Below are 24,942 nucleotides of genomic sequence, written 5' to 3'. Positions count from 1 at the left end.
GAAGCAGTCTGAAACACGTACAGTGGTGCCCGTGGGTCTGTGTGTGCAGTGTAATGGCAACTATTCTTGGGGAGACTTAAGTACAAAGAAGCATACGACCTGCCAGATATGCAGGAAAGTCAACCAAAGCCTTTGTGGGGTGTGTTTCTGATAATGCTGATGGATAGACTTTCTGAAAGGACTATTCTGATTTTCTTATCCGAATGGAGATTGAACATACTGCACACAGGAGAAAGTGATTTGGAGCCAATTCTGAGAGAGAGGAAATTGAAGCAAGAAATAAGTGTTTGAAATAATAATCTGCTGCTGATCCCTAAATAATCTGAAATGAGAGCAGAGGAATTAATGAGGCTCCTAACCCCTTATGACACAGGAATACCAGACTTGTGCCAGTGACACAGCAATTTCCCTGGTGGTCTGCTCATGAGCTGCAAGGGAGCAAACAAAACCATTGTCTCCTTTGAAAGCAAAGCTATCTTAATAAGGGAAATGTGGCTTCTCAGATGAAAGCTCACAAAGTGCCAGATAGTGCAAATGTTTTTCATAAAGCACCTGGAAAACCTCACCAAAGAGAAACATCTCAGTAGAGAACAATTGTCAGATTGGATTTAATTGCCTGTCATTCTAGAGATGTAGCAGTTTTCCTGAGAAAAGTTGGCATTTTAAAAAAGAAGCAATCTAAAAGAAATGACCCTTAATTTTTTTTTTTTTTTTTTTTTTTAAAGCCAGGAAGATGGTCGGGTGCTGTGGCTCACACCTGTAATCCTAGCACTTTGGGAGGCCGAGGAGGGCGGATCACCTGAGGTCAGGAGTTGAAGACCACCCTGGCCAACATGGTGAAACCCCGTCCCTACTAAAATACTAAAATTAGCTGGGCATGGTGGCGGGTGCCTGTAATCCCAGCTACTCGGGAGGCTGAGACAGGAGAATCGTTTGAACCCGGGAGACGGTGTTTGCAGTGAGCTGAGATGGGGCCAGTTCACTCCAGCCTGGGTGGCTGAGCGAGACTCCGTCTCAAAATAAAAATTAAAACTAAAATAAAAAAAGGCAGGAAAATGCAAGAGAGATGCACCTCTATTCTCAGTTCTGTCAGAGATATGCTTTGTGACTTCTGGAAAGCCCAGAAACGTCCCTGTTTTTTGATTCTCGGGGGAGGTAATTCTTGTCACTTCCCATGGAGGATGTTGCATCCTAAGGCAGTGTGCTTTGAAAAACTCTTTGATAAACCTCCTCTCTGAATGCTAAATAGTAGAAGATAGCAGAGTCGCTGGATTCTGGGAGATATTTTGAAAAAATGAGGAAAGGCTAGGAAAGTTGCTTGTAATGACTCAACAGTTATTGGGCACTGGGTATGCCTTGCCGGAACCCCTGAGAGGAGGCCAGGCACTGTTTCTTCACCTCTCAAAATGGCCAAATGGCCAGAGTATTTGATGTTAATGCAGGGGAGTACATTATTTGTGCATTCCAGGATGATATCAATAATAGAACACGGTACCAATTTCTCATAAGAATCCTTTGAGGAGGTTGGTGTTTTGATTCAGAGTGATTTTGGCCTTCCATACACGTGAGAATTTTATGGAGGAAGCAGGGCTGCATTATAACTTTCATGGGCCCTAGGCATTTTCGCCTTCGTCAACCCCTTTCTCCATAAAAAGATATTTAAAATTACATTTCTCCACTGCCTTAATATGAAGGCAAATATATTGCTTTTGTATATTAAAACATTCTCTCTAACCTAAAAGTTTATTTCTTTTGATTTTCAAAGAACTTAGAGCTTTTTCGTGGGTGCCTAAAAGTATTGTGTGCCTTATAATATTGAGCCTAGTGTGTCCAGTGGATAAGTTGGCTCTGGGAGGAAAGCTTTGTTCAAGTCGATATTTTTAAAAATCTAAATGTATGAATTCCAATATTTTGAGGAAAAAGGCCTTGTCTTAAAGATGAATATCTTTATCTGAAAAAAAGTAGAAATTTGTAACATAATCCTAATTGATTACTGTGGATTCCGAATTTGTAGTTATACGTCAGGAATAACATGGTCCACCTGGACCACAGAGCCCTCGTTGCTTTGACTGTTTCACCTTAACGCAAGAGCCATCCTTTTTTTTTTTTTTCTTCTTGTTGCCCAGGCTGGAGTGCAATGGCACAATCTCAGCTCACTGCAACCTCCACCTCCCGGGTTCAAGCGATTCTCCTGCCTCAGCCTCCCGAGTAGCTGGGATTACAGGCATGTGCCACCATACCTGGCTAATTTTTGTATTTTTAGTAGAGATGGGATCTGGAACTCCTGACCTCAGGTGATCCTCCCGCCTCGGCTTCCAAAAGTGTTGAGATTACAGACATGAGCCACTGTGCCCGGCCAAGGCATCCTTTTTAAGGACAGTGTTTCCACATAGCATTTCAGATTGTCTCATTTTTTAAAAACTCAATATAGTCACCATAATTTAATTATTTTTATGTGAATCAAGGCAAGGCTAGTGAATGATGACTTGAGTGCTATGTGTGTATAATAATAAATTTGTTCTCATATGTTTTTGAAGTTTATTAAATTTCAAGTAGTCCTTTAATTCTGTTCTTCAGTTGTGCTAAAACGCCTGGTCTATGCATTCTGTCACTCTTCCAGATGTTCCTTCTAAGCCTCCAGCACCTCCTCCTCATCTTCATTCAGAAACAAATTTCCAAATCACGTCTACCATCTACACACTCCCAGCATCTGTGCCCACATACTCCACCTTATTGCCTGTCACTGTAAGTGAAAAACTACTACTGTTATCCCAGCTAAAGCGTTCACCTGTGTGCAACATCACAGTCCCACTGGTCTATTAGAGGTTGCGCCAGGAATTCTACCTGCCTGTCTCCTAAATGAACCATTCTTTCATTCCTTCTAGCACAAAAACCTGCTGTTCTTTTCCCTGACTTACATTCACCCAGTTCTTCTACCAGTTACTGCCACATTCCTTTACTACAATTTGCAGCAAATCTCAGAAAAGCTATCACATTGCTTCTGATTTCTCTCCCCCATTTTCTCATAAACACAATCCAATCAGACTTTCACATATACCCCTCCACATAATTGCTCTTGCGAAGGTCACCAGTGATTACTATGTTGCTACATCATAATTGTCCATTCTCAGTTCTCTTAATGACCCATCAGCAACATTTGAAACAGTTAATCACTCCCTCCTCTTTGACACACTTTCTTCATTTAGATTCCATTCTACCATACACTTGTGGCTTTCCTCCCACTGCACAGGTCATTCCTTTCTTTTTTTTTTTTTTTTTTTTTTTTCTGTTTACAGTTATTTGACCCTTCTGGTCTTATGGTCCCTCTTTCCATACTCCTTTACTGCTTTCTCTTCTTCACTCCAAGCTCTTAATAGGAAAGTGACCCAGGGCTCAATTCTAGATATTCTTTTCTTTCTACATTTATTCCAAACTGGGGATTTTCTCCAGTTCCACAATGTTAAATAGTATGTATATGGCAATGACTCCCAAATCTGCGTCTCGTGTATCAGACCTATCTCATATATACAGCTAACTGATCAGCATATTCACTTATATGTCAAACACCCAAAGTAAACTCAACATCTTGAAGACTGAAATTCTCATCTTCACACACACACACACACACACACACACACACACACACCCTGCTGTTTTTACAGCCTACCCCATCTCAATAGATACTAACTCTCTCTTAGTTTTCAATCCAAAAATGATGTCACTCCTAACCCCTCTGTTTCTACCACACCCCGCATGTCATCCATCAGCAAATTTCAAGACTGCCCACCCCGACACTCTTTCCATCCAGACGGGCTGTAATCGTCTTTCCCATGAGATCTTAAAATGTATTTTAAGTGGTCTCCTTGATTCGGTTCTGCCACATTCCTTTACTACTCTTTGCAGCAAATCTCAGAAGAGCAATTCTTTTAAAACGTAAATTAGATGATGTCATCTTTCCCTCCCAAAACAATGCAATGGCTATTTCACTGAAACCAAGGTCCTTAAAATCACCTCCAAAGCCACACAAGACCCAACTCTCTCCTTAACTCTCTGATGTCTTCTCTTAAGGTTGTAACTTTGCTCCCTTCGTTCCAGGCACAAAGTCCCCCTTGCTCTTCCTAGAATGTGCCAGGCATGCTTCTTCCTGAGATCTTTGCACCAATGGCTTCCTCATGCAGCAGGTATTGGAAAGATTAAATTTCCCAATTTACTTAAGTAATTTTTTTTAAAGTCACTTTCTCAGTGAGCTTTCCTGGATCAGATTATTCAAAGTATTCACAAATGGCCTTGCACTCCTCTACTTTCTATTTTTTTTTACTTTTCATAGTACCTACTATCTTTTAAGATACTACATACTTAAGTTTAATTAGATTCCATCTGTCAATTATTGCTTTTGTTGCAATTGCTAGAGGCATCCTTGTCATGAAATCTTTGCCAGTTCTTACGTCCAGAATGATATTGCCTAGGTTGCCTTCCAGGGATTTTATAGTTTTGGGTTTTACATTCAAGTCTTTAGTCCATATTCAGTTGATTTTTGTGTGTGGTGTAAGGAAGGGGTCCAGTTTCAATCTTCTGATGTGACTAGCCAGTTATCCTAGCACCATTTACACCATGGAATACTATGCAACCATAAAAAGGAATGAGATCATATAAGCCCTTTGCAGGATCATGGATGGAGCTAGAGGCCATCATCCTTAGCAAACTAAGACGGGAACAAAAAGCCAAATACCACATTTTCTCACTTATAAGTGGGAGCCAAACAATGAGAACATATGAACACAAAAAAGGGGAACAACAGACACTGGGGTCTACCTCAGGGTGGAGAGTGGGAGGAGCGAGGAGCAGAAAAAAGAACTACTGGGTACTAGGCTTAGTATCTGGGTGATGGAGAAATCTGTACAACAAACCCCAGTGATACAAGTTTACTCAAACAAGAAACCTGCACATGTACCCCTAAACCTGAAATAAAAGTTTTTAAAAAATAATTAAACCCATTATATCCAAGTGCTTACCGTAGATAAGGCACCCTATCACCGTAAAAAAGGTGTTACATACTTAGACATCATGTTAACTGTTTATTGTCTATTTATCTCAGCCGAAATAGAAGCTCTGTAAGGGCTTGACCTAGTTTGTTTGCTGATACATTTCAAGCCCTTAGAACCGGGCTTAGCATTTAGTACGCATCAATAATATTGGTGAAATGAGTGAATTGATGTACTAGTGAATAAGGTTCTTTGCTTTTGTTCTCGTGGTCCAGGGTCCCATTCTTTTAGGGTCTATGTCTCTTCTCATGTATTCCCGGCTCCCATATAGTAGGCTGTCTTTCTGCTCCTGGTATCCTTCATTTATGCTGTGAGATAATAACATAACAATGTATGTTAAGAATGAATATTCATTACAGGAAAAAGGACCTGAAAATTTCTCCTACTGGTTCTGCTGCTGTTTCTACTACAATTATTACTCTGCACAATTTTCTAAAATATTTTATTCAGGACCCCCATTCTGGTTACACTGTTAAGTGTTTTCTAGTCATAGATAACTTTTATCTCGATAGGCTTATGAGGATAGGTATTATTAAGCATGTTTCATAAATGAGAAAACTGGAGATTGGGAGTGGAAGTTTAATTAGGGTGCACACTATCAAACCATAAGTAGTGGAATAGGAATTCAAACTCTGGGCTACTCATTTCTAAAATATTCTTAACCACAGATATACACAGTCTCTCACCTAGGGAACAAAATGCATGGGTTTCCTGGCAGTATATCAGTCATATTGTGATTTGGTTACGTGTACTTTTGCTCCATAACTTTAGCCCAAATTGAATGGAACTTGAAAAGACATACAAATGGAGGTATTTCTGTGTAGTGTAATTGAACATATGAACAGGGACATGCTGAGTGATGTGACATAATAGAAAAAATTATGATATCACAAATAATTTAAAGTGTGGAATTAGGATAGACTTATCTGAGGTTTTCATTTTTAAAATTTTTAAATTGATTTTTTTAAAGAAAGTCATAGAAAAGTACAGAGAAGAAAGCGAGCAATGAGTATCACTTGTAACTAATAAGTGTTAATATTTTGTCAGATTTGCCTCAAATCCTCTTTTTTTCCTAATTGCATTCTTCTCCCTCCATCTCCAGAAATAATTGTGATGAAGAATTTGATGGATATTTTTCCAGTCCAAACTTACCTCTTTGCTATGTATGTGTCTATAAACAACATATAGCACTCATTATATCTTTCTTATTGTGTTTTTGTAACTGGACATTCGTAATTTGACATCTATCCCTCTTAAGACCAAGGCTATTATTTCTAATAATTCTCTACTCCTAAAATTGCCATTGCGTGGCAAATGATGGCCGGAGTTAAAGGCCTTAAGTTTTTTTTGTCACTTTTTCAGGAGACTTTTTTCATCTAAACATCTTTTGTAATAAGCAATATATGAACAATATTATTTAGCACATTTGACTCTGTCAACGGTTTTCAGTGGATAGTGTGAAGACCTTTTTAAAAAAATCATAACTCGATGCCTCTGGATATGCTGAAATCCTCATGAAGCTGTTGTCTCTATTATATGTGAATACATCCATCAAGTGTTGATAGTAATGGTTGTAAGGTCCTTTGGTTTATAGCTCTAACCACATTGGGAATGATATATTTTAGTGGAGAATTAGTCTCTGGCATTGCTGAAACTGATTACTTATAGCATCACTCACACCATGTATATAACAAGTGCTGATGGTGTAGTATTTCAGCTGTGATGACATAAGAATTTTTTTTAACTTTATTGAGCCAGCTTCTGCCTTCTATTCTTGAACTCCTTTTTGACTTTGGCTGTGTGTGACTCAACAACTCTCTGTAAGTCAACAGCTGCCAGATGCTAAGTGTAATTAAGGCTTTACATGTATTTGTAACCTACGACATGTGTTTGGAACACAGGAAGCAAGGTGGAAAAGGAAGAAAAAACTCTTGACTCAGTTTCAATTATCCTCTCCCTGTTTAATGGATGCTAACAGGCACTAGGAAGCTATGGTCTTGCCATTTTTTATAAGCTCAATGGCTGGAGGCTTATTATGGTTTTAGACAAGTATCTACATCCTAACTGTAATTGGTGATGAGGCAGTTGATTTAAAAGAATTGTTTTACAAACAAGAGTATATCATTAACATTTCCCCTCAAATATTTGTGGTCTAATATACAGTGGGATTACTTACTGAGGCAAAGAATCTGCTGTACATATATTCACCTGCTGATAGACTGTGATCCATCCATCTCACTAGATGTCAGAATGTAGATGAGTTAATTAACTCTTGAGATCTAGAATAATTCTTCTGTGATAGGAAAGTCAAAGTGTTTTCAAAACATCAAGCACATGATAGAAATAGGCACCTTGATGAGTGCTGTAAATGCAAGTGTCATGTGCCTTTTGGTTAATTTCAGTAATGTTAGCAGCGTCTCTACTGATATATCGTACTTTTTGTATTTTTATGGAAAAGTAAGATATTGCATTACTTAATGGAATAAACATTAAATATATCTAAATATATGCAGCTTAACTAAAACTGCATTTTATTTACATTGTGGCAGAATAAGCTGAAAATAGAACCCCATTTCGTTGCCTATCATTTTGTAGTTTTATACTTACTATTAATAGTAAAGTAATAATAATAGTAAAATGAATAATAATAGCTAATACTGATCGACTTATTGGTGTGTGTGTGTTTGTGACACACACCTACACACATATTTATTGCATGTGACCACAAGATGCAAGTACTGTTATTCTTCCATTTTACAGGTGAGAAAAGGGAAACAGGAGTATTAAATAGCTTGATCAGAACAAAAGCAACAAAATAGTCCTCATAGCAAGTAAGAGAACTCTCCATCCAGGCAGATTTAAAACAAAATAGAAGAAGAAATAAAAATAAGCAAAAGTCAGAAATCTGAGCATTGAATTGTTAGCGCACAGTAGGTTTTCATTGCGAGCAAAGACTGCTACCAGAACTGTAATTGGGAAATGACCTGAGGCTTAGAGCAACAAGGACATGAAACTGAGATTTCTGTAGTAAGCCAGGAAAACTGCACATTGCCAGTGTAGAATCAAATACAAATTTTTAGCAGGCAAGAATCCCAGTTTAGGCCCGTGTGATTTTTGAAAATTAAAATAAACCAACATATCTAACATTAAATATAATGAAGTATGTAAGGACGGGCATGGTGGCTCACGCCTGTAATTCCAGCACTTTGGGAGGCCGAGGCGGGCGGATCACGAGGTCAGGAGATCAAGACCATCCTGGCTAACACGGTGAAACCCCGTCTCTGCCAAAAATACAAAAAATTAACTGGGCATCGTGGTGGACGCCTGTAGTCCCAGCTACTCGGGAGGCTGAGGCAAGAGAATGGTGTGAACCCAGGAGGCGGAGCTTGCAGTAAGCCGAGATTGGGCCATTGTACTCCAGCCTGGGCGACCAAGCAAGACTCCGTCTCAACCAAAAAAAAATTTAAAAAAAGAAAAAGATAAAAGAGAAAAAGAAAACAAACCTTCATAGTTAAGTGTGAGCAAGTCCATAAATAATTGATTTTGACCTTTAAAGTTTTAAAATATTAGAATTTATCATTTACATACTATTAACTATGTACAATAGAAAAACTAAACAACAATTGAAAAGCAATATCAATTTTATAAATGAAGTGCAAATTGTTCAAATTTTAAAAAGTTTAGTACATAACAGTGAATATGAGTTCAAGCACAATTAAAGAAATACATAGTCATAACCAGAAAAATAATCCTAAGAAATTAGCAACAGACTGCACAGAGAGAAAAGAGATAAAAATACAACAGAAGCATTTAGAGAGAAAAAGGGTAGCATAAGATCAACTGAGTTTAATTGGTGAAAAGAATAGAGTATGGAAGTGAATAAATATATAAAAGAGGTAATGACTGAGACTTTTTTTGTATTAAGAAACCATGAATTTACAGAAATAGAGGCACAAAACATATCAAGTAAGATTAGAACTCTAAGTAGACTGGTACAACATACATATTGTAGTACTTAGAACACCACTAAAAAATATGTGAAAAGATAGACAAAAAGCCTAGACAAAATTTAAATGAAAATTTTAAATAATTTACTAACAACAATTAGGCAAAGAAATACAGAGGGAGGAGAAGACAGGGAGCACAAACAGGAAAACATAAATAATAACCCTAAATCCAGTCATATCAATAATTACATTAAATATAAATTGACTATCATACCAATTAAAAGACAGAGATTGTCAGATTACTTAAATAACAGGACCTAATTATATGCTGGCTACAAATGGCATATGTCAAATGTAAAGACAACAGAAAAGTTGAAAGTAAATAAATGGAAATAGATGAATCACACATTTATTGCTTACAATAAAAATAAGAAAGCTGGCTTGACTGCTTTATGTAAGGCAAAATAGACTTTAAGATCACAAGAATTACAAGAGAAAAAGATGAACATTTCAAATTGATAAAAGGGTCAATTTATTCTAGGGATATAAAAGTCTACGTGCCTAATGACATAGTTTTACAGCGAGAAAGAAGGAATACAAGACAAAGCAAAATTAACAAAAAGGAGGAAAGAGAAAAAAAACAAAACTACAGATTTAACTCTTTTCTCAGTAACTGAAAAAATATCTAGACAAAAATACAGGATATAGAGAATTTGAAAAATGTTGTCGACCACCTTGACCTAATAGACATTTATAGGACACTACACACAAGAATTCTCGTATCACATTATTTTTCAAGGAAAAATTCTGCAATATATTCTATATGTCGTACTATAAAATAAATCTCGATAAGTTTCAAGGTGGAAATCCTGGAGAGTTTGTTTTCTGTCCACCAAGCATATAATTTAGAAATCAGTATCAATCAGACAAGTGCCAGATATTTGGAAGTAAAATTACACACTTCTAAGTAACCTATGGATCGAAGAAGTAGATGAGAAATTTAAAACTTTTGGAAATGAATGATTTGCGTGCACAAAACATTCAAATTTTGGGGGTACAGATAAACGGGAAAATATTATAGGTTTGCAAATTTACTTAAGAAATAAAGAAAATATTTCAAATCAGTGGTCTACATTTCTACCCCAAGAACCTAGAAAAGGATGAGAAAAAAAAACTCAAGTAGAAATAAAAAGATAAGAGCAGAAATTAGGGAAATGGAAAATAAACAGTACAATAAATTAAAGCCAACAGCTGTTTGAAAAATCGATAAAATGAAACTCCAGTAAGAATGATCAATTTAAAAAAAGAAAGGATCCCTCATATCAAAAATGAAAGAAAGAATATTGTTATAGATTTACACATATTAAAAAAGTCATAAATGTTTGTGAGATGGACAAATTCCCTGTAAAACACAATTAATATTAGAAAGCATATATTACCTCAAAAGTCTTTATTAGGGTCACCATATACTGATGATGAAATGTTCAATCCATCAGAAAGCTATAATGCTAAACTTATAATAGGTACCTATAACATTAAATAGACATAGAGCAAACATTGACAAAACAGTAGTGAGAAACACCCATCACAGTAAGAAATTTCAATATATATCTTACAATTATAGATAGGACACGCCAACAGCAGATTAGTAGTAATGCATAAAATGTATAGCATGAAATGCTTATAATAAGAAGAATGGCTGAACATTAAAGACAAATGATCAAATTTTGAAGGTATAGAAAACAATTGAATGAACTCAAAGGAAGAAATAATTTGTATACATAAGCATAGAAATTGATAAACTAAAAAACATAGGCAGACAGTAGGTAGAGTCAAAAAAACAAATTTTTTTCTTTTGAAAGAAAAAAATTTCACTAGTGAAACCAATTCAGTTAAAAAAAAAAGGCACAAATAAATATTATGAGGAATGAAAATAAAGACAATATTCTACAAATCTAGCAGAAATTTTTAAAAAGCCTAAACAATACATGGATAACCTATTGTCTTTATGTCAACCTATTTGAAAGCATAAATGAAATGGGCACATTCCTAGAAAATTTATTGTTCCTAAATTTTCTAAATCAACTCACGACAAAATAGAAAATAGTAATAATTCTATGTAAAGAAATAAAGCAAGTTTCTTCCTCTGTAGACTGATGATCATCATAATAGCTACATTTGTTTTGCGGTTATTCTGATGCAGGCAACAATCTAAGCATTTTCCACTGCTTTATGTCATTCAGTACCCCTCCGCCCTGTGAAAGTAGGTGCTATTTTTATGTCCCTTTTATAAATGAGTAAATGAAGTTAGCAGAAGTAATTAATTCTAAGACTATCTGGTCAAAAAGTATTTTTAAAACAGACATTCAAACTCCTGATTTTCTTACCCTTAGGCTATATGGTGACTGTTTTGTAGGGCTGCTTTTTTAATTAAAAGGGAAAACTATATAAAAGCATTTAGGACAGTGCGTGACACATTTTGAAGCCCTCAGTAAATGTAAACTAATCCAGTAGCCTTGCAGCTAACTCACTACTGTCCTCTTTCCCTCTCTCTCTCTGATGAAAAAAATTGTTTAGGGAGGCAGAGTCTCATATAGTCAGGTGAATATACATGTTTGTAATGCTCTCACATAGGATAACTGATTGGTATAGTTTTTAATACTGAAATTGATTTTTTATTTTGTTAGAATTTTCATCAGCAGAAAACCATCTCCAACTAGCCAGGCTCCTGGACATTCCATTTTTATTTATGAACTGCCAGTTTTTTAGCAGAACCTTTTTGTTGTGGCTGATTTTGGGTTTTCCAAATTGGGCTTTGTTCAGATTGGAATGGGAAAATGCCACCACATCAGAGGAGAATGCCACCTTCGCCTTTTTCTTTGTAAGTTATAAGCTTACAGGAAAACCTAGGATACCGGAAACTCTTCTGTCTTCACTAGCCATCTTGGTGTTTCCAAGATTTAGAATGTGTTTATTAACATTGGAATGATTCTAGTTACAAATTGTAAATGTTCGGACACATCAGAAGATATTTATATAGATTAAAATAATGAGTCTAAAAGTTTACAAACATCAAAATATCAATCTCTTAGGTGTCATACATTAAAAAATGTAATTCTTAAAGTGCACTTCTGAAATACAAATATTTGGCTTAAACTTTTATGAATAATAATGCATGTACACTTACTCTGTTGTTTTAAGCCAGAGGATTTTGGGTGAACAGTTTTATCAACATTTGGGAAAATATCTAAATATGTAAAAACAGATGAACTTTAAAAGGGCATTAAAAGAGAGTTTATGTGAAGGCTTTTAGGATATACAAGCATAAAACATTAGTATTCATAAATAGTTCCTTCGGTGCCTTCCAAAATGGTGATTATTGAATATGTAAATATGTAGGCTTTTATATTTGTATAAAAATAATATTTTAGATGATAATGGTTTTAAACTGATTATTTTATATGGCTCACACATATCTACAACTGGTCAACATTTAAATATAACATATTTAAACTAAATGTGAGATAACAATTTGGCATTTCATTTTGATTTGTCAAACAGAAATGAAATTATATTTTATCACTTATAACTGCTACATTTTTCTTGATAACATTTTATGGGCAAAAGCTTAAGGCATCATGTCAAATTACTTCAATTTCTTTGATAAAAAGTACTATAACATTATAATATCTATCTTTTTCTTAAATATCTGCTAGAAAAAATTGTACTCCATATTCATTCTTGACTTTAAAATGTACGCTCTAACATTTGCACAAGAAAAATGACCCATGTTTGTTTACAAGGGATTCTCTTTGTTTTAGGATGAATGATTTTAGAAAAATGCCGCTTAAAAAAGGAATCAATGTTCAAAAGAACGAATATTTCAAATTAAATAGTAAAAATAATTTATTGCAACTGTATCTTGAAAAAAAAACCTAATTATCAAAACTATATTTCAGTTTATGTTTAATTTCATTTACTATTAGAACTATGCATATTTTGCATAGTTCAGTTTAAATTTAATATTATTCACTATTTGAATGATGCAATTTTTTTCAAAATGATAAAGGATAACGGTTTGGGGGTGGGGCGTATATATTCATATTACGGCAAAATTGTTTGATTGTACCACATTATATCCTTCCGTTTAGGCTTGCATTTTGCAGCAGGATCATAGAGAGTCATTTTTTTCCAAAAAATACTTGATGAGTTCACTAATTTTCTTCAGGGCTTCTCATTAACCTTTTATTTAAATAATTATCAAGTTGAGGTTTTCTTGGTACGTGGTATGACCAATGATTTTTTTTTTACTATATCCTGGCCAATTGAAATATTACGTTATGAAACCCTGGATCGTATTTAAATCTTCTGTTATAGTAAGCCTCTTCTGACACTGAGCCAATGGGAATAGTGGGATACTGGGTCTTGACAGCCAGGTGGATGTAAAGGTCCATTGTGTGTACTTTGACAAGGTGGGGAAGGGGGTGCAGTGAAAGAGCGCTGCTTCGTCGCGGCAGGACAGAGTTGAGTTTTGAGAACACTCCCCGACCCCCACCCCAGGCCTCTGCCGATGACAGCCTTGTTGAGAGAGTTACCTCCTTACCGTGGTGGTGAAATTGTATTTAACATTTAGCCTTCTCTGCCCCCAGCAAGGAGAGGGAGGGCTGGGGATAAAAGTCCAGGATCCCCGCGCTGGTCTCCTCGGACAACACTTGGTCTTTAAAAATTTTACCCCTGTGTGTTTGGAGAAGTGTAGGGATGGGGCTCCTTGCTACCAGCAGGCTGTACTTGGGGCTTGTTTTGTCCGCTGCCATTTCCAATTTGCAGGTTTCTCTAGCACCAGGTTTGGAACGTATGAGGCAAAAATAAACCCCACGGAACTCGCCACCATGTAGTTCCTGAGGCTCCAGCCCCCTGTTAAATCTACCGTGTCCTCTCCCATTTTTCAGAAACAGCTTATGTGGTTTTTGTATGTAATGTCCAGGGGTTTTAGCTGTACTTAGTGGGAAAAGTAGAAAAGGGGAACACTAAATCTTGGTCCAGAACCAGATGTCTGTCAGATCCGATTTTGAAGTTCCTGTCATCGTGACCACAGTATTTCTATCTTGTTAACTGGCTTAATTCTGTTAAATTTTGGTTATTCTGTGGCCTTTTTTGTGAACTAAATTTTTTTTGCATAGTTTTTCTTGACTTCATGAAAATCTGCAACTTCCCAAGCTTTACAATCTAATTATAGATGGGCACCATATTACTTTCTGCTATCAGCAAGTAATTAATTACTTAAACGTTGATATGGTAGTTGATATGAGAAGAGATACTAGGAGAAAGTGGGCAGGGATGGGTAGGGATTAATTTTGTAAGTGGTCATTCGTGACTATTTTCATGTTATTACAACTTTTATTTCTCTGTATAAAATGTCTTCTCTTAAATTCAGGGTACTTGCATAATAAACATTTAGACAATGGAAGTTTTCTGTATTGCATACAGTTAACTTTTATCTTCTTGCCCTTGTAGTATAAAATCTGTTCCAATGCTGGCATTTTCAGTGCTATTTGTATATCCTGGTATTACCATGACATGATAATTCTGACTTAACTACATATGTGCTTTTCCTAGTTAAAGGTTATTTCAAAGTTGGTAAAAACTTAGAAAATAAAGCCATGATCACAATGCATAGACATATCTCTCCTTAAAATTGCATCCCAAATAGAATTAGTGGGTCAAAGGATGACTCTTGAATTCTGTTGCAAAATTTCTCTCTAAAAAAGGCATGGAGGCCGGGCGCGGTGGCTCACGCCTGTAATCCCAGCACTTTGGGAAGCTGAGGTGGGTAGATCATGAGGTCAGGAGATAGAGACCATCCTGGCTAACACGATGAAACCCCGTCTCTACTAAAAATACAAAACATTAGCTGGGTGTGGTGGCGGGCGCCTGTAGTCCCAGCTACTCGGGAGGCTGAGGCAAGAGAATGGCGTGAACTCGGGAGTTGGAGCTTGCCGTGAGCCAAGATAACGCCATTGCACTCCAGCCTGGGCGACAGAGCGAGACTCCGTCTCAAAAAAAAAAAAAAAAAAAAAAAAAAAGGCATGGAGAGGATCTGGATTATACACTGTGGTTACGATCAAGAAAAGACAATTTAACGTCCGAGATATTTATCAAGAGAGTTGTTTTAAGACTTGTGTTCCCCTCTTTTGATCACTGAACAGTTTTTAGACGTTAACATTCTTTCCCAACCTTAAATTACACTAAAATTGCTTTATGTAAATATTATAGATTGCATGTAATCACTTATCTATAAAAATATTGATTCTGGCCTCGATAATGTACCATGGGGCCACACTGGGTGAGTTATTGGCAACAGCCATAGAGCACATACCTGAAATAAATGTATTGGCACATCATCTATTTGCACTTTAATCAGTGATATCAGGAGACTGGAGGCAGATAGAAGATAAATAATACATATGTATTCCATGAATACTGATATATTGTGCCTCCTTGTTATCTTTCTGAAAGATAGTAAAGAAGAAATGAAGGGTTCATGGCTTTCCACTAGAAATCTTAGCTTGGAGAATCACACAATGAGTAGTTTCTCTCTTTCATTCAAAGCTGCCACGGAGCTTACTAAAAACATAATTATGCAAGATGAATTAGAGCAAAATCAGTCTTCCATCGATGAGCAAAGTAAGTGCAAAATGGTAAGTTGAGCTAGTATTAAAAATGCTTCCATACGAATTTACATTCTGAGAAGTCTGTATAGAATGCAGGGCTTCTTGCTGTAAGATAAAATACATGGAAAACAATGGTTGGAAATCAATCCATATAGAGGAATATTTGGGAAAACTGGGTATGGTATGAGCAAACTGAAGTAGGTATGTGTGATAGCTTCTCAATAGAGTAAATCCCCAGCCCTTTGGAGTGTTCACCCCAAACTAGATGAACAGCTGGTGAACAGGCTGTGAAGGCATGAGGCTTGCACCACTAGGTGACCTCCCTGGCTCACTGTTCTTTTTTTTTCTTTCTTTTTTTTTTGAGATGGAGTTTCACTCTTGTTGCTCAGGCTCAGGCTGGAGTACAATGGTGCAACTTCAGCTCACCGCAACCTCCACCTCCCGGGTTCAAGCGACTCTCCTGCCTCAGCCTCCCGAGTAGCTGCGATAACAGCCATGCGCCACCACGCCTGGCTAATTTTATATTTTTAGTAGAAATGGGGTTTATCCATGTTGGTCAGGCTGGTCTTGAACTCTTGACCTCAGGTGATCTGCCTGCCTTGGCCTCCCAAAGTGCTAGGATTACAGGAGTGAACCACTGCGCCCAGCCTGTTCTTTTCCTATGTAATATTTATCAGTATATGGATTGCACTTTGTTTATGTGATTCTTTGATTAATGCCTTTTTCCCTGATTAGACTGTAAATGTCATGGACTATATTTTTATAATGCACACTGTTATACCCCTGATGCCTCGCACAGTACCAGGAACAATAAATATTTGTTGAATGATTTAATAACTGGATAGACCCATTTTTTTTCTTTCTCCTGAGTATATGGCTCACCAGCTTCATATGTTAAGCCAGCATACCTGGAAAAAGCTTGGTCCAGAACCTGTCCCGGGTATTAATACTTAAAATGAGGTTCCTATTCTTTGAGTCAGTGGAGAGTAGAAAGACACCAAACTAGGAATTGTGGGGAAATGGTGGCACTGGCAAGGAATGAACCTGTTGGAAGGTGAAGATGAAAAGGTAATTTTTAAAAAAAGTCAATCGTGATTTCAGAGGAAAATCTTCCTTTCTATATACCAATGTAAACATACCCATTTACCTTTTCCTGGCAAATTCAGCACAGAGCTTCCAATGTTCTTTACAAGGCTGTTCCTTTGTGGCTCGGGGCCTATAAGCTTGAAGTTGAAACTCTTAAAGTGCACTTTTTCTTTTCTAACATTTGTGGTTACTTTTTAAATGTATGCAAATCTTACTTGATTCGTGAAGATCTCAAGTTTGTTTTCTCATAAAAATAAGATTTCATTTTCTTATCAAGTAATTTTAACTAAAGAAGGGGCACTGTGTGTATTCCATGTTCTCCCATGGCCTCAGCCCACTGTTACCTCTGGAACCCAGGCCAAAAACCACATGCAATGCTCTTCAGAGCCTCCTGTCCTCATACAACTGTTTCTTCTTACCCGAGGAGGTCTTTGAAACTAGTTCTAGACAATGAGATGTGGGAAAACCATGTTAAAAGTTGTCTTAATACACACCTAATCCGTTTTAAATGGGATTATGTAGCTACAAATCCTCACATGCGGAATAAAAATATGTGTGTTTTAGTTTGGGTTTTCATTTATTGTGGGAAAATGAGGCAACATATCTTACGACTCTGTCCAGAAGGAACTTGATTTCTAAGGACAAGATGGAAGAATATTAATATAAAATGACTTTTTTTCAATGACTTAAGGATGAGAAAAGCAACAATAGAAAGATCTTGTAACATTATGTATACACACATACACACACACCCAGTAACTTCATTTTCATAGACTACTGAGACTGAAATATAAATTTTAATGTATAATTATGAGACAGTACCAAGGATGCAAACTGGAACAGAATACACTGGGCAGAGAATTTCAGAGAGCATGATAAACTGTACCCAGGGAATAAACAGCAGCACTTAGCAGTGTGCTGATGGCAGAGAGGACTTCCCTCTTCACTGCACAGGTAGTGGGTAATCACCCCATGCTGACAGGAACCTGCACTTGGGTTAGCTCTCCAATGAATAAGTTTCATTCTGAAGAGACAATTATGGATAGAATTGGGCTTGATTCCATTTACACAACCAAATTAGGCTGGGAAAGCTCAGTGTGCAGTGAAGACAAGAAAAAAACTCAGAATAAAAAGACATATGTCTATTACCAATTAAAATCCCACTAGGTTAATGTGAACTAAACGGTGGCTTGGTGCTTTGTAAAATAAAAGGTAAAAAATGATATCGAGTATGTAGGCTACCATAGAGTGTCAAGTTACATCAAGAGTTTAGAGACGTGAATGATAAGGAATGATCTTAATGTAATAGATATACGTAGTGTGGGTAAACTCCCAGCTTTGGTGTTATTTATGAGGTTTTCTCCACTCACAGCAGAGAAGTGCATTTCTTCACTGCATTTTTTTCATTGTCATAAATTGGTTAAAGACAAAAAAAAATCAGCATTATACATCAGTAAGCAGAATGGACCACATGATTCTATCTATTTTGCATTGAAACCTTAAAATATCTTTTAAGGAGCCAAATAGTAAAGCACACAAATAAATAAACTGCACAAAAATGTTGCCAGGTTTGCTTTTGCTGGAGACTGCTGACACTATAGAAGCAGCACAAGTTGGGGGTCTGCAGGTACAGAGGTGAATCTGGATCTGCTGTGTGCCCAGATGTGACCTTGGACGTGGTGTTTAACCTCTCTTTGTAAGAAGTGGTGATGTCAACAGCTAAAATGCTGGGCTATGATGGTATTTAAATGGCATAAAGCCTAAAGGTATCTGGCCCGTTTTCTGACACCTAATAACACACGTGTTGATAGAACATGACAACGTGTTCAATAAAAACCTATTCTCCTTGCTCCCTGTCAGATCATGAGTTCACCGCTTATAGGTCCCCATGTGCACACATTCACTTTCCATAAGTGAAGCCAACTTGTGGCTTTAAATTGTGTTAGCAAAGAGAGATTCTTTGATACCATTTAAAAACCAAAGGACTAGCTCTTCATCCTTAGGATGCTGATTTCATTGACACGTTACATATACATACCTAACATAACCTCATTTCTGCCAACGATGGACCACATATACAACATTGGTCTTGTAGGGTTGTAATACTGTATTTTTAGTGTATCTTTTCTATGTTTAAATAAAAAAATACTTGTCACTATGTTACTTTGCCTACGGTATTCAGTACAGTAACATGCTGTGCAGGTTTGTAGTGTAAGAGCAGTAGGCTAAACCTAAGCCTAGGTGTGTAATAGGCTAGACCATCTAGGTTTGTGTAAGTCACTCTGATGTTCTCAGAGCAAACATCACCTAAGGACGCATTGCTCAGAATGTATCCCTCTCTTTAAGCAACGCGTGATAGCATTTATTAAAAACGACTAGTTTGTCACATGTTATATGAGGCACACAATCACCCTGAGAAGATTTTAAGAGATTAATGCCCAGATATTATAGATGAGAAAATTGGGGTTCGTGGAGTTATTGCCATAAATGAGACTTGTCAGTGGAAAGCTAGGACGGGCACCCGGGTCTTCTAGCTGCCACTCATATTTATTAGAGGGTTAAAGCTGTAAGACCTGAACCTTAATCTGATCCCTGCATAGGGATCAGATCCAGGTATTGGCGACCATCAAGATGCATGGCCTTGGATAAGTGCCTTAAATCCTCTGGTCCCCAGTTTCCTCATCTACAAAAGGATTGCAGTAATATTATCATCTTCATAAAGTTGCAAAACATTAAAAAATATAAAATAAAAGTTGCAAAATAAAAGGTGCACAAGTAAGCACTTGGTGTATATTAGCTATTTTGATACGTTCAGGGTTTTTTCAGCTATATGGAGCTACCTAGACAACAGTGTCAACATGCCTAAACTCTGAAATAAAATCTGAGCATTTTGTCCTATAATCGATATTTACCTTCTCTCTTTTGTTTTTCAAAGGTATCCCACTGTCCTGAATACTCTTGTCCAAGATCTGTTTCTGTACACCATGGTGAATTTGAGTATCTGTCAGATGGGAAAAGTGGCTGCTTTTTTGTAAGAATAGATTTTAACTTTGTAAAGCATCTCACAAATTTTAATCAGCTTCTCTGTCACTGTCGCCCTAGGAACCAACTTCACCCTTGCCGAACTGGGCATCTGTGAGCCCTCCCCACACCGAAGCGGTTACTGCTCCGACATGGGGATCCTTCACCAGGGCTACTCCCTTAGCACAGGGTCTGACGCTGACTCTGACACCGAGGGAGGGATGTCTCCAGAACACGCCATCAGACTGTGGGGGAGAGGGATAAAATCCAGGCGCAGTTCCGGCCTGTCCAGTCGTGAAAACTCGGCCCTTACCCTGACTGACTCTGACAATGAAAACAAATCAGATGATGAGAACGGTAGGCCTGCATCTTAAATACCTTTTAATGTTCTGTGTACTGCACCACGTGGGGCTTTGAATGTTTTTGTTTTTTAATGAAGAGGCGTCATAAAACCATTCATTTTCTTTGAAATCGACCTTGTCTACCCAGTGTGAGCTGCGGGGGCGGGAAATAAACCAGCAACCCTCCAGCACACAAGAAATGAAAAGAGAATTTTAAAATCACATTCTGATAACACAGCATTCAGGTGTAGTCCGTTGGTCTTATTAGCAAGTAAATTACATTGCAAAAGAGGCAGCTTGATAAACTATGAGCTATACCTAGAAAATGTCCTCTCTCCACAAGTTTCTAGGTCTTTGTATTGATTTCCCCTTCCCAGTAAATGGAAACCTGGGTTATTTTTTTTCATGAAGATCTCTTAAGAATCCCACCTTATCTTAGACTTTCATTTCCAGGCGGCAATGCCTCATATCCGTATTGAAGATCAAACTTAGAACAGATGCTCTGGAGCTTAATAATGACAAATAGGAAGAGACTTGTCTTCAAAAAAAGAATTCTTTATATGTTTTCCTTTCCCTTGGCACCTGTGTAGGTTAATGGTTTCCCCCATCTTCTGTCACAAATCACTATTGCCTATCCATCAGCTTTCTAGGTGGGTTTTAATGAAACTTGGAAAATTAAATCCTTCCGATCATTAAGCAGTAAGTATAGAGAAGCCTAAGCAAGTCATTAAAGAGATAAGGTGCTTTTTTGTGGGTTTCTGAGCAATTCCGAAGTGCGTTTAGTCAAAAACATTTTTTTAAAAAGATAAATTGCATTAGGTTACAGCTGATTTAAGAAGAAAACATCAAATGCTATGTGGTTTGTTATGAAGAGATTGCATGTTTGCTAAAAGAATTACCATTACCATTAAAATGTTTACAAATAGATCAGTTAAGAATGTTTATATAAAATATTATAAACTTCTGCCAGAGTAGCTTTAAATATTTCATTTAAAAAAGAAAAAGGAAATTTGCAGGCGGACAGCTTGTTGTGAATGCAAAAGCATAGCTAAATATCATTTAATCTCAAAACTGTGTTGAAAATACATCATTTCCTGGGTAAGTCGCACATACTCAAAAAGATGTCACTTTTTTGCATTTAAATTTATGTTTAATTTTGAAATAATTTATTCTACAGTGGGGACAAGGGGATGTGTCTTACTTATGCCTCCGTTCATGTAGCTAATCAAGGTGTACTCTCAAGGAAAAATCTGCACTTGACTCCTTTTGAATTTTAACAAAATTCTGACACTTGGCACATTTGACACTCTGAGGTGCTTATTTAATAGGAAATTACTTTTAGAAGTTTCCATAAAAGCATACGTTGAATCCATTTACTGATGTCCTTTTTCAACTCCATTGTGTGTGTCAGATACTATTTAAATGAAGGCAATTTGATTGCCTAATAAATAAAATCACTTGTAATCCAAGAATTTGTGGCACATTTTAAATAAGGAATTTTAGCAAGTCCCTCATAATTGGTATTCTTATACCTATAGAGGGAACCATCTATACAGAGTTATTGATACATATTTATAGACCTGCACCTTCTCCCATTTAAGGTATATGCATCTTAAAAACTCATCTAATAAGGGACTGTTTCCGGTGAAGCCAAGGGCACAAAAATGGTTGCCATGAATTTACCTAGAAGAGTTATGGATGAAAAAAATCTGAAATTAATCATATATTTGATAGACCAATAGTAGTTTCATTTTATTCAGTATTATTTGAAACATCATATTTGAATAATTTTTACTTTCTGCGAGTCTATATAAATCCCTGCATACTGATAAGAAATAAACCCTTAGATACAGTGTCCTGATTCTTTCCTATAGTGCTAGTTGCAATGCAGTCAGAATTACATAAAGAGAAATGTTCTTAGAAGCACTAAGCAACTCTGTATGTGAGTGTGGCTGGTAGGAGGTATTGAAGCCAGTGTTCAAACTAGGTGAGAGATGGTTATTTTAAAATATACAGGTAGAATGTCTTTGTTTTTCTTTTTAAAACATTTTTTCAATATTTTACATATTCAAAAGAGGTACATAATGTATCTTCCGTTCTCATTCTTGGCCAGAAATAAAAATAAGAAATTTTACACATCACATCATAAACTCTTTAAGCAAATAAAAATTGAAGTATGAGCAACTCTGCAGGCAGAGGTGTTAACTTCAGTAAACTTCTTGCTCTTTCTCTCTGACGAATTCTGTTTAGCTCACAAAGAAATCAATGCTTTTTCACATCACTGATTTTATGAAGTTTGGGAATGTATTATCATATAGATTGACAGTTGCCCCACTGGTTCCACACCACGGCATGGACACTTACAAAGCCATCATTAATTTCTCACACTTGTACCCAGCGATGGCTTCCTCCATAATAAACACTGTGTCCTTCAGAACCAAATCAATAACCTTTTAGGTATGCCTTTCTTGAAGAGGAAGTAACAGGAATCTATACCTTGAGAAAGAAGCTCTCCAATTTAATTTTAGGTTTTAAAGATACATGGTCATAAAATGAATCTTTTCTGTGGGATTCCATATGTTTTAATTTCATGTCTTGGTGGGATTTTGGGATACATGGATTTTTCACCGTGTTTATTTAAAAATCTCCCTTAAAAAATTCCAGTTGTGATTTTGCTAAGCATAGTTAATGAGTGAAGACAGATCTCAGAAACCAACTTCCTTTTTGGTAATATGAAGTGCATATTCAGTCTGCAAAGTCATATAGTAAAATCTTTAACTTTGCCAACAGTTCTCCCTAGATCAATGTTGATCGTGCTTCCTACGTGCTGCTGTGACAAAAATGACTCATTGGATAATTTGACAGTCCCATCAAACAGATGATCCTGTCTTTCTTTGCTTTCTTTTGTTTTTGGTAATAGAGACACCATAGTGCTTCATCCTGTACTCACTGATTTAGCCTCTGCATTAACATTGTACTGCCTTGGATTGGGTTGCTTCAAATCGATAAAACTCTCCGATTCATGTTATCTTTTCAGGTTCGTTAATCCTATCTTGAAGTCAATTATGATTTGGCTAGAAATGGCAATGAGAGTTGAGAACAGCCCGGCCAAGTTTTTGCTGCTGTGAGATTTGAAAGGGCTTTCCTAGTAACTTTAAATTAGAATCCATACTTTCGTTCGGTAATCAATGTCCCACTTAAAATATGTCCTCTCTAAGGCCATTTGTATTATCTGAGTTATGGAGAAAAAGGGGCAGTCACTAATACACAAGAATAACTAATTGCCTCTTTAAAGATGCAAAGTAGCACAAACTGTAAAAATCTAGTCTATGTTCTCTTGACTCCCTTAGGCGATCTCTTCACCTTGGGACTTAAAAATTTCCTTGTTTTTTTTTTTTTCTTCCAGCAGGATTCTAGTTTCAGTTATTTCACTGGAAATCCAGAAAGGGAAAAAACAAAAACAAAAACAAAAAACAAAAAACAAAATAAAGTTGATATGAAATAGGAAGCCAGAAATGGAAGTAAATGAAATCTGGTGTTGGTTAAACCTTTAAGAAAGTTATTCTTCCCCTCCCCTCTCCATGTCCACCCAAAGTAAAAAAGTATAATGTTCATTTTCATCTGTTGTAATTGGGAAATTTACAATCCTCATAATGTACTTTGAGGCTGTAATATAAATGTTGGGTTAATTCCACTGCATTTCACAAAATGCATTTATAAAACAAGCTGGCTCTGGGCACGTAATGGATTTATGTAAAGTGTATTTGTGAAACACAGATTCTATTAGATTGAGTCCTTTTGGCAAAAGGTCTGTAGCGTATCTGTCTCCTCGGCAGAGTTCCAACACACCCAGGTACTCACTGCTTGTTAACTGAGACATGAGGAATGAAGCCTGAGGGAAGGAAGGATTTTCCTTAGCACCAGGGACAATGTCCTTAGATTGTTACTGCCAACCAAGTTGCATTCATTTGTCATTTAAGGTGAGTTACTTAAATTTTTCTCCTTTCTCTCCAGAAAGCGGCTTCTCAATAAATCTAGCATTGGAGCGTTTCTTAAGTAAACACAAACTAAACATGCGAGTGGGATTCTATTTCTACTCCCACTCTATTACTCTTACATGCTCAAATTAACTTTGTATTTTATAACCCACTCTACTCCTTTCTTCTCCCTAATCCCTCACGTAAAATCACTGTGAATGCCTGGAACAGACATAAAAACTTACTACGAGCTCCAGACCTAGCCAAAGGCCCATAATTTTGCTCTTAAGGAAGTGAAAAGTCAGTGGTAAGAATAGTGGAAGAGGTAGCTACAAAAAGCATACATTCATATTTGACTGTGCTTGATGTTGATAAGGGATGATTTCTTTTCCAGCCACATTTTATGAAGCCAATTTCCATGGAACCTAAAGAAAATGGTTGTCTCAATTTCTTAAAACAAAATTTATAAACATACAAAAAAAAAACAAAAACCCAGAACAAAGTTTTAAGCCATTTGGATGACATTGATTTCAATTTGTGTTTTTAAGCTTTATTTTATTTACCTGTACATTTAAAAGAATACCATTATAAAGAAGAATATGAAATGAGTTATCATGGATTTAAAAAAATGAAGGACATAGACACAAAAAATCATAGGTTCTGTCTTTTCCATTCCTAAATGAAAGAATGGTCTCCTTTACCTTTTTCTAATTCAGTTCCCTCAAAGTCCAGGTATTAGAGGCTATAGAGAAAACTTATTTTTAAAAAGTTTATTAATGGGGGGGTCTTAATATATGATTACTATGATGCTAAAACCCAGCTGATAATAACATACAAGCAGAGGCAAAATGTAAGAA

General features: G+C 36.6%; 1 protein-coding gene across 5 annotated transcripts in view; it reads left to right on the top strand.

The window, feature by feature from the left end:
• Window positions 1-24,942, top strand: part of TENM2 (teneurin transmembrane protein 2) — a 1,389,831-nt gene that overhangs the window by 474,508 nt on the left and 890,381 nt on the right. For all 5 annotated transcript variants that reach the window (XM_030825348.1, XM_030825333.1, XM_012505108.2 and 2 more), the window contains exon 4: window positions 19,849-20,124. In XM_030825348.1, coding sequence (XP_030681208.1) covers window positions 19,849-20,124 — 276 coding nt within the window. The remainder of the gene's footprint in view (window positions 1-19,848; window positions 20,125-24,942) is intronic.

Source organism: Nomascus leucogenys, chromosome 2, assembly GCF_006542625.1.
Source record: "Nomascus leucogenys isolate Asia chromosome 2, Asia_NLE_v1, whole genome shotgun sequence".
Classification (NCBI taxonomy): Eukaryota; Metazoa; Chordata; class Mammalia; order Primates; family Hylobatidae; genus Nomascus; species Nomascus leucogenys.
Note: the sequence above shows the minus strand (reverse complement) of the source record. Positions and strands in the feature narration are given on the sequence as shown.